The sequence below is a fragment of the Monopterus albus genome, unplaced genomic scaffold (genome assembly GCF_001952655.1).
Source record: "Monopterus albus unplaced genomic scaffold, M_albus_1.0 scaffold103.1, whole genome shotgun sequence".
Classification (NCBI taxonomy): domain Eukaryota; kingdom Metazoa; phylum Chordata; class Actinopteri; order Synbranchiformes; family Synbranchidae; genus Monopterus; species Monopterus albus.
Window position 1 is genome coordinate 1,081,646 of NW_018127983.1, and position 11,479 is coordinate 1,093,124.

An 11,479-nucleotide genomic window follows, 5' to 3' on the forward strand; every position below is an offset into this window, starting at 1 on the left:
TTGACGCGCGAATAAATCGCGCGTTAAATTCGCGTCCGGTGTGAAAGGGCCTTGAGCCTTAACAAAACCAATGGAAGCTTGTCTTCCTTCCTGCCTTCCTTGAGGCTCACCCACAGGACAGTCTTCATGGAGTGATAAAACCACTTTCACAGTCCATTGGCCTGAAGATGGTAGGTGGTGGTGTCATGGAATTTCATCCCCAAACTGGCCGCTACAGCGTTCCACAGCTTGGAAGTAAACTGCAAGCCCCTGTCTGAGAATAGCCCAGGTGACATACCAAAATGGGCCACTCAGGTTCTGATGAATACTCATGCTACCTTGGTGGTTGATGCTGATGAGAGAGGCATGGCCACGGGTCAACATGTGGTCCTGTCTAGCATTGTGATTATGAAAGTGAACCCGTGGGAGGGAGGCAGCAGGCCCATGTGGTCCATGTGAATGTGGACAAACCAGCGATCTGGCACTGGGAATGGTCCCAGATGTGCTGTGGTGTGGCGCTGGATCTTGGCGCGCTGGCAAGCTAGAGCGGCAGCAGCCGAGGTCCTCACATCTTTCTTCAGTCAGTGCCAGATGAATTTGGCTGCCACCAATGTCTGAGTGGACTTCAAGCCTGGGTGGAAGAGTGAAAACACTGCACTGAAAACTTGATGCTGCCATGTTTTGAGAAAGATGGATTGAGGTTGGCCTGTATACACATCACAGAGCAGTGTAGTGCAGGCACTGTTGAAAACCAAATCCTACAACTGCAGAGATGTGATCGCCATCCTGAATGACGGCATGTCCGCATTAGCACACTAGTCATAGTCTAGCCCCAAATGGATGGTCCCTGCCATAGTCCAGGAGTGGCTGTTGTCCCGCCCTTTGCCCTTTCCAGCCATGTGCTGTATGTCCATGGTAAACTCCAAGATATAAGAGAGTTGTTGTTGTTGTTGTTGGTGAGCAGAGCACAGGGCGAACACCTTAGCCATGGTGAAAATGAAGGGTTTATGGTCCACAAATGCCATGAACTGGTGACCTTCCAGCAAGGGCAGAAAATGTTCAACCGCCAGATACATGCCTAGAAGGTGCTGGTTGAATGTGCTGTACTTATGCTTCCTGGGGCTCAGGTGGTGTCTGAAGAAGGTAAGTGGCTGCTGTGCGTCGCCCACCCACTGCTTGTGTACCCCACCCACAGCATAGTCCATTGCATCCGTGGTGATTGAGACGGTAGCGTCAGGCAGTGGATGTGCTAACTGCATGGCATTAACCAAGGCAACATAACCATTTTAGCATTGTTAAGAGCCCTGTCCCATTCCGTGAACCAGTCCACCTAGTGTTTTGAGGCCCAGCCCTTAATGGCTTTGTACAGGGGGCTGCATGAGGTGGGCAGCCCAGCAAATAAAGCAATGGTAGAAATTCACTATGCAGAGGAATTCCTGCAGGGCCTTGGCAGTTGCCGGTCTAGGGAAAGCTGCGATAGCCTGCACCTTGGCAGGGAGGGTAGCCACACCATCCTTCATGACTGTGTGCACCAGGAGATTGATGGCATCCAGAAATGGGAAAGGTGCTCTGCTTTGAATGTGCTGGGGACGAGGATATTGTCGAGGTAGACAAAATCAAAAGACAGGTCACACAGCACAGATTCCATAAGACACTGAAATGTCTGTGCTGTGTTCTTCAGCCCGAATGGTGTAAACATGAATTCAAACTGTCCAAAAGAAGTATCATCATGGCTTTTCGGATGTCTGGCATGTGGACTGGCACCTGGTGATATCATCGAACAATAGTGAGCAATACTGAGGCGCTCCATGTTGGCGAACTCTACCTTGGTAGCTGCAAACTTAGCAAGGTCGAGGCATTGTGCATTAGCGTGAACCGGTGGGCTGTAAGTACTAATATAGTGCTGTACTCCATGCTTTGAGGTTATGGAGGTGAAGGTGGATTACATGAGTGCAGGGCATTCGTCATGAATAAACAGCAGCCTGCCGGGTTGGCCAATGCTCATAGCTACTGGTGAGCACCAGCCCTATTGTTTCCCAGCCCATTGAAATGGCACATGGGGCCTGCAGTGAGCACTGCATCTGGGAGCAAACCAAGCAGAGGCTGACGACTCCCAAAATTCCAGTAGCTTGAGGAAAACGGCATTGGCCTAGTATTACCTAGTATTATCTAATTACCTGCTGCTAACATTGAAGCATGGCTGTCTCCAGTGAACCTTTTAATATTTCGATCTGAATCATTTCAGTACCCTGTGAAAAAGGGTCTTAAAGTTTTACCTGATCGCTACACACAGTGTTTGACTGTGCTGAAGGACTGAGGCTAACACTACATGTCCCAGCAGAAATTTTACATCCTCAATTTCTAAAAATCTATGTAGAAGCTGTAAACACTTTGTGTATTGCAGTATAGTGTGAGGTAGCCCTAGTAATGTAATGCAGTATAAAAATATTATTCACATGTCATTTGTTTTAACATAATCCTTTTTGTAAGTATCTATGGGAAATATACTTAGACAGATAAGACACAAGTAAGATTTATCATTTATTTGTAGAATATTTAAACAGTATCATTCATCATTAAGTGAGTCCATGGTAGGCTAGTGGTTAAGGCGCTGTGCCCTGCGCCGCTGCCTAAGGTAAAGGGCTTGACTGGAGTTACTAGAGTGCAAACCAAATAAAGCACAAGACAGAGCTACTAATATTGCTGTAAACTTGGAGCAGCTTTTTGGCTCTCACACAGGGGATATTTCTGAATTATGACTTTTCTAACATAATGTGACCCCACAAGTTAATGCCGTTTAATAATGATATTGAATTTTCTTGCTAACAAATGTAATAATGTTACACTTGAGCAGATAAACACAATTAAACCCATTCCTTGCAAATTTGCCTATGTTTTTCATTTTGGAAATGTTAAAAAAATCACACCAAATGCCTGATATCTTGTGACTTTTTCTGAACTAATGAAATTGTTTGTAATAATTTTTTATGATTTGATCTAATTTTTCTTTTCTACACTCTAGATTTAATGCATTTTTCATATTTTGCTTTAAAGCACATTGTAACTGTTTTTGAGAGTACATGATTGAAGATCTATAGTTTTGTATAATGTGTTTAAATTATTTTTCTGATTGCAGCTCATACAACTTATATTGCCATATTTTCCAGCTGTAGTTCTAAGACTGACTACAATTCTAGTAGATATGAAAACATAAGGTGGTACGGCAAACAAATGCCAACAAATGCCACAACCGCTTCTGGGAAAATTTCAGTTGATTTCTGTACTTAGACAATATGCAGAAAGATGTGTGGGGAAATTCCAAAACCTGTCATTTCCCAGCAGTGAGCATACATGAGTTGTTGCAACAGTGTGTTATTTTCAGGACAGCTGTCTCTTCCCTCACATACTCCACCTTTATTATGAAACTTTACTGACCTTATACTTGTTCCCCTAAACAAAGCAATGCATGTGGCTGAAATGCAAAAGACTGCCTCTGTGGTGTGTTCCAGTCGTCAGTTTTTCACCGACAACATCTATTTTTAGACAGGCTTGATAGCGAATGCACACAGCTCACTGAAGAGCTCATCTTTTTTTTTTCATCATTCAACTTCCTGTCCTGACGTGCTTCAGCGTGCAGCAGCAATTGGATGCTGGTTTTCACTTCCTCAAAAACAGCAATCAGCTGAGTCGCTGCGGTAGTACAAAGTGCAGTTTTTAAAGTAGTAAATTTCCGTTTTGACACGTTCATTTTTTTCTAAATATTTGTATAACCGCAGCAGGAGAAAACGGAGGAATGTGAACAGGAAGTGGGGGAAACATCTGGTGTCTGGAAGTACTCTCTCGGGCACAGAAAAGAGTGAAACATGGGCAGTGAGTACCAACCACTGTCTTCACCAGAGGCGTGCAGATGTTTATTCACTGGTATGTACTATATATCCTAAGATGTTTCTTGACATTTAATGAAGATTATGAGGTACATACATTATGATAGACTTAGTTAAATGGCTTTGTTCCTACCTAAAGTGCCAACATTCACTGTTGTTTTAAAATCTGGAAACTCCTCTTTTTTTGTCCCCCAGATGCAACCCATACTGAAACCAATGCCTGTATTAGTAACTCAGAATTTCTCATACTGAACATTATGGGATTAAAACACTTTATGACAACTCCAGTGACATCTAGAAGATAACACCACTTTAAGTGCTTAATCAAATATTAATTTATGTAGGCTATATAAGAATATAGTGCTAAATTGGCTTGGTTTAGCTTTATTTCATAAAACAACATAAAGATAACACATGCCAAAATAAGAGAAATAGAAAAGAACAAAGAAAGAAGCAAATATAATCCAACACAGGATACAAACTAAACAAATGGTAAACAGCATATACAGTAACACAAGCAAGGTACTGAGCTTAAAACTACAGCATGTCAGGATAAAAAAAACTATGTAACTTATATTTTCATAGTTGTTTCATACTTATTTTCATAAAGTTCCTGCCCTCCTCCCAGTGATGATGATAACAGACTGCTGTGGCCCTGCTACATTTCTATACATGAAAGATTATATAAGTTGTACATTTTACACATAACCTGCTGCTGCATAGTGACACATATTAGATGCACATTTAATCATTTAATAAATGAATAACTCTTAAATCTCATAAAGATATTTAACAATATGTTATTTGCATAGTAACAATGCTGGTAAACACATTACAGCACATACAGTTAAAAATGTTAGGTCACTAGACTCAGCCCTTACATTGTTTTATAATACCTACTGTATAATACTGCAGTATGCGTATAATATGCAGTATTGCATGCACAGCAGTGATGCTGCAAGCACTCTGTGGGCTGTGAAGAGGCTTCTCCTCCACTGACCAATCCTCCTCTCAGTAACACTTCTTGTTAAAGGGGCACTTCACTGATTCTGCACATCATGTTCAGTTTAGTCATCATACAGAGCCCTCCATAGCTCAGGAAAACAGTTTACAATATCTTCATGGTTCTGGAGGGACCTTTTCCAATGTCATCAGTCATAAAATATGAAAATATTTCTCACATCTTATATCCCTATAATCAGTTATTTTAAATAAACCGTCAAAACGTGAATGCAGCCTGTGGAAATGAATCAGTCTGCACATTATCATCATTGTTTTGTTTTGCATAAAGAGTATATTTTAGTAAATTCATAATAGAATGAAATTTTTTGGGCTGCTGCAAATGATTTTTTAATTGATAAATACAAGCCCAGATGTGGTGAATCTAGTTTAAGCCAACGCCCCTCATTTGTTTTTTCCCCATTCCCTTAATATCACTTTAAAGATCATTAGAGATGCCATAAATAAACAGAAACTGATAAGTTGGACATGTATTTTTATGCTTTCAGTGAATTGTGGGTCATGGATAAGGTGCACCTCAGTGCCAGGCAGATGTTTCATGTATTCAGTATCTGTTGTTAGTATTGCTGTAATGTCACTTTGTGATTCGCATAGTAATTATAAACAGAAAAATAAAAGTTGCCTTCACATTAGTCTGTGAAACACTAATCCCTGCTTCCTTCTAGAGGTGCTCTAGGCCTGTGCTTTGTGACAGCCGTGGTGTTAGCTTACCAGTCCCCCAACCCCCACCCAAACCCCCCCCCCACTGTAGCCAGATGGCTGTCACACAGGCAGTTCCTCGCCCAGACCATGCTGATTTCCCATCATTCTTTTGTTAATGAGGTCGTTAGCAATGCAATGGACAATTAAATTATCCCAATCTGGCATTTTCCTCGTTGGTATACTGTATAGTGTGCTGTACAGTGTTTCAAATCATCAAGCAGCATTGCTCAGTTTGACTGCTTCTGTTCAGATCATGGCAGCTATATCTTTACTATATTTTTTCCTTATTATTTGTGTCAGTGGTACTGTGTCGCAGTGAAATACAGCATCGCAAAGCCATCGACTAGGATGAACAGAGCTCTTGACAGAGGTGGTACTAGCACTTCTTCTCTGTGATAGTTGGAGACTGACAAAATTTGTTTTAGTACATCATCATCCTGTATGGAAACAACATAGCCTGGAGCTGCTGCTGCTGCTGCTGCACAGAGGAAGTTTTGTTAGCCAGTTAGTCGAGAGCTCACCTTCATGTGAAACTCTGCAGAACACTGGCACTGCTGACAGTTAATTATGGGAGTCACAGATCACACAGACGTGTCAGCTCGGCTACGATTGACATGCCGCATGTTTACATCTCTGTTGTAATGTTGTTTTCGAGTCATTTTCTCAGCAGAAGTGCATCTGTTATGTAGCTCCAGAAAGTGCCTCGGGGTTTGCCATAATGATTGTAAAAGCAGTACGGATTCGGGGGAATGAAATGTTAAAAAGAACTTGTGGGTATAATTGGTGAACCTGCCATCACAGTAACTATATTTTTGGTCAGGCTGTGAGGCACACAGACTGCCTGTTAGCTAGACTGTCATACTCTATAGGTATAATCCCTGCATGGTTCCATTATTTCTTTGCTAAATACACTTACAAAATCATTTTGACAATGAGTGAAAACCAACTAAACGTGATATATTGTTAGACAAGTAGACAAAAAGGAAGCAGACATATGAATTTTGACAGTTGCATTTTGGAGCACAACACTGCATTGCATCACTGGAATAATTTCCATTAGCAGGCCAGGTGGCTGGCGGCAGCAAACAGGGTGGTACAGTAAGAGGCAGCCAGACCTGTCTAAAAACACAAGAATTCTGGCTTAACCAAAATGAGTGCTGAGGGAGAAAAAGTTTATCAGGTTTCTCTGTTTTAGAGTCTCTGAGATATTAATGCAGGTAGTGATACAGTATATGCCTGGTCAGTAATAAAACCTGCTTACACAGATTCTGATGGGTTACATTAAAATCCCACCCTTTGATTAAAAGGTTTTTCATCTGAAGATAGATTTTCACCTGAAGCAGCCCAGTTCAATGAAAGCCCCAGAGGAGACAGGAGTGTCTGAGGCAGCAGTTTATCCCCCATTCAGGCGGGTGCACACACCACCGCTAGCCCTCACTGCTGCCTTCCAGTGTTTTCATAGTATGAAACCAGCAAATCTGGCTCCCAGCTACTGTCTAATACGCAGCTTCAAAGCTGCTCATTGGGGATCATCACTAACAAAGTTGTTGGTGAAGTTTGCTGCTAAATGAGAGATGAATGATTTGAGGACCTTTTTGTATAAGGTTGAAGAGTGAACCTGGTTAACATACACAGTATAAAGTCAAACTTACAGTGCAGTGTTGTGTTACTGACAACATTTCCACTTGTCAGAGATGTCAACCAGCAGCAATTACTTTTAAAGCCAAGATTCCCTTTGCCACGCTCTCAGTGGGAACAAAAAATGATCTAATGCTTAGGTCACATTACAGTGTGTGGTGAATGCTGTAACAGGAAAGAAGTTGTAGTATCCATGGGAGAATATTTGCAAAATTTGTCTTTTAGTGAGCGTACTATGATTTACACCTGACAAATTGTAAGTCAACTAACGATTTCTTGATCAGCAATGAATCTTAATGTGAATCAGGGCTTAGCCTTGATGCAATGTTAAATCAGTCTTAAACCATCTATAACCCCTATCGTCTCCTCTTTTACAGAGACACCAGAGTGCTTTATATGCAGGGATGCCGATCATCAAATCGATGACCCACTGAGGAATTTCTGTGATTGCAAGAATTTACTTGCCCATCACATGTGTCTAGCCACATGGCTCCAGAGGGTAAGAAAGACGTCCCATGGAGGGAACCTTGTCATTCTGAATTTCAACCTTGTTGTTTTTCTTCATCACGCACTTGTCAAAGATATATAAGGGGGAAAAAGTCAGTGATGGAATTTTAACAGTGAATAAATGTGCTTACCATCTTAGCATTCCTTATTGAGACAAAACTTTGCTGTTCACCTCAGGGTAATGAGCTACCTTTCAAATAGCAATACCAGTTAGTTTTAATGAGGGTTGCTGACAATGATAACACGTCATCGTTATACAATTGAAACACGGAGGCTGAAACTGTGAGTACCTCATAATGGACTGGCAGAAATCCAGGAAGCTATCATGCACCAGACACCTGTCACCTATTGCAAAATGGCTCATTAACATCTGTAGTACTCCTTGAACCAGCAGTTGTACTGATGCAGTACTTACTGCTGTGGTGTTTTTGCATTGCACCTCCCAAAAGACCACTTTAGGCCCCTTGGTTGTTGAAATGTACATTTCTGTAGGTGGCATACATTTCTCTGCCTGTTCACTCATGGTACTTATTGCTGCTCATGCTAATTACTCCTCTGCCATTAATTCCCGGCAAACTGCCACTGCTGCTGCCACCAGAATAGTAAAAAATATATAATTACCTCTGTGTATCCAAATTTTTCTTCCTAAAAACAAAAGGTAAAAAGTAAGTGAAAGTAAGTAAAGTGAAAATGGAAATTTAAACTGAAGTTTAACTTTTAACACTTCAGCTGCAGTTTTTCACATAAGTATTAAATCCTTTTGTATACAAATGTGTTTTTATGTCATGTGACATGAAAATGCACCTCAAGAAACCTTAGTTTGCATGGACAGGTGATATACTGTTACAGTGTTCCTTCTTTCATTACTGTATGCATTTACTGTTTGAATACCATAATGGAATTGTAACAGTCACATTATGATTGCACTGTACAAGCACTGGTTGTTGGCACTGAACATTTTAGCATATGATATGCTGTAAAGTAAAAAACAAAAAAAGTCATTTTTTTATATGAACAATGAATCAAATGACTGTGTGTAATGTGAAAATGGTTGCTTGTTCTAATGAACCCACACACAAAATTAGCTCTTAACTATGAAGTTTCTTTTAGCTCTACAGTTTTCAATGTCTATCTACTTGTTGTTTTGGTTGTAGGCTCGCAACTTTACTTTTTTGGTTCACTGTTCTTATCAGCATTAGCGAGCAGCTTTTATCAGCAACAAAGCTCTGATAAACCCTGTTTTTTCTGGCAAAATGCAGACTGGCAAATTTCAAGCAGGCACTTTACTTCTTCATTACTCCAGAGAGATCCTTTCACAGCCATGTTTGTTACTGTTCAAACCGACAGAGTTGAACAGTTATGATGTCATATAGTAGCCCACTTCCTTGTTTGACAACAGTCACGTTCACGTCTCCCACAGCCTGTACTCCAGTACACATGAATCGTGTGCAACACAACCTCTTCAAGCAGACTCGGGCATGCTGTCCAAGTCTGGTACACTTGTGTTCACGCTGATCAAAATGAACCGGACTTTGGGGTGTAGCTGGTTGTCACAGCGACACTGAAATTGCCATGAAGTCACTGGCAGGGTAGGCTCAAAGCTGTTGTAGTCTATCAGAATCAGAATCTGCTTTATTGGCCAGGTGTGTCGGACACACGAGGAATTTGACTCTGGCTCTCAATGTGCATGTACATATCACCGCAAGGGGCAAGTAAACAGCAAAGCAGCATAAGGCTGTGTAAAATAACAAAATAAGCAGTATTAACAAACAGTGCAAACAATGCAAAATAAGCAGTATAAACAGGCAGTAAACAATGCAGACTGACAAAGGAATGCTCACTGAGAGATAAATAGGAATTAAGATAGAGTACTTAAACCTAGAGACCTGTATGGATCCATATAATCTGTACATGTATATTTACAGGTGTTACACTGAGGGTTATTGTCCAGTCATACTATCATGGGTCAAGTGTTCATCAGAGTGATGGCCTGGGGGAAGAAACTATCCCTGTGCCTGGTTGTCTTAGTGCACAGTGACCTGTAATGCCGTCCAGAGGGGAGGTGTTCGAACAGATTATGTCCCCGGTGTGAGGGGTCTGCAGTGATCCTCTCCGCCCTCCTTTTGACCCGTGCGATATACAGGTCCTCCGTGGAGGACAGGCTTGCACCAGGCTTGCGTCTGTTGCTCTTACTTTGGTCAATGTTTGTTTTAATTTTAATTGTTGGAACTCTACGGGCTCAGTCTCTGCTGGTGTATGATCGCCGATTCCTTTTGGATCTTCAATTTAAAGTTGGTAACTTATGTGTACTTGATCGGGATGGGCATAAGACTGTTCCCCCGGTTTTGTCTGGGATTCCAGCCCATCTCCTTCGGGCTTCGGCTCTGCTCCCCTGGCGGAAACGTCCCCATCATTGGGGTAGGCGTAGTGGAAGGTTAGTGAAGCTGAAGACCCACCTGATGTGCTCCCCTTCTTTCCTTCAGACAGATTGGAAACTGTGTTCTTTCTTCGTGCTGTCTCGACGTTTCCTGGATCCTACCGATGCCTGTTTGGTGCCTGTTGTGGGTGGCGATGAAGGTCCCCGGACTTTTAGGCCCTGTTTTTCTTGGCTCCGACGGCGTGGGGTGGATCGTCATGCTTTGAAGACGCTTCGACCAGTTCCCCGGCCGGCGGTGTCACAGGCCCAGGACCTGGGAAGGATTGGCCTGGTGAATGCTCGGTCGCTCCCGGGACTTGGATTTTCTCTTTTTGACAGAGACATGGGTTGATGCTGGTGAGTTTAGTACTTTTAATGAACTTTTGCCGACTGGATGTTCTTATTTTAGCTCACCGCGGGTGTCTGGCCATGGATGTGGGACAGCATCTGTTTTTAAGAACAATTTTACCTGTAAGCAGTGCACACTATCATTACCCTCATTTTCTAGTTTTGAACTGACTGTATTTGAGGTGGGTCGGTCTGATCCAGTACTGTGTGCTGTTATTTATAGGCCACCCAAATATAATAAGAAGTTTGTGGATGACTTCTCGGATTTTTTGACTGGTATTATGCCCTTCTATGATCATATTCTTTTATTGGGTGATTTTAATATGCATGTGTGCTGCCCAGATAAACCACTGGTGAAAGAATTTTTAGCTGTTCTTGATGCTTTTGATTTGGTGCAATATGTGACTGGTCCTATACATGAGCAGGGACATACGCTGGATCTTATTGTTTCTTATGGTGTCCCTGTATCAAACCTGGATATATGTATAAATGCTTTTTCTGATCATATGCCTATTATATTCTAGGCAGGTTTTTTCCTTTGCAGTGGGTGCAGTACATGTGCCTACCCGGAGCCGCCGGGTAATTACCTCTTCTACTGCTGGACTATTTGTGGCTGCGTTTGACCAAGCTGTTGCTCAATTGGATCTGGCCGCTGGCAATGCAGAGGGGACTCAGTCCCTGGTTCGACCTTCCCTGTCACTCCATAATGGAATTGGTGGCCCCGCCGAAAACTCTGCAACCAAGGGCGAGGCTGGAACCCTGGTTTGGCACTAAAACTCAAGCAGCCAGACAATCCTGCCGTAAGGCGGAGCGTCGGTGGAAGAAGGATGGACTACAGGTGTCGTTCCAAATCCTAAAGGACTGTTGGCGTAACTATCAGAAGACTGTTGAAGAAGTTAAACAAGAATATTTGTCAAAAATTATTGTATCTAACACTCATAATCCGCGTGTTCTGTTTAAAACAATTGGGTCTGTGTTGGACCCT

The 11,479-nt window shown here is 42.2% G+C and overlaps 1 protein-coding gene across 9 annotated transcripts in view; it reads left to right on the forward strand.

The window, feature by feature from the left end:
* The window catches only part of LOC109965756 (uncharacterized), a 177,750-nt gene that overhangs the window by 84,316 nt on the left and 81,955 nt on the right, over window positions 1-11,479 (forward strand). For 7 of the 9 annotated variants that reach the window (XM_020610048.1, XM_020610049.1, XM_020610056.1 and 4 more), the window contains one exon: window positions 7,601-7,722. In XM_020610048.1, coding sequence (XP_020465704.1) covers window positions 7,601-7,722 — 122 coding nt within the window. Of the gene's footprint in view, window positions 1-3,755; window positions 3,901-7,600; window positions 7,723-11,479 lie in introns of all 9 variants that reach the window. The other 2 variants (XM_020610054.1, XM_020610055.1) reach the window with 1 other exon arrangement.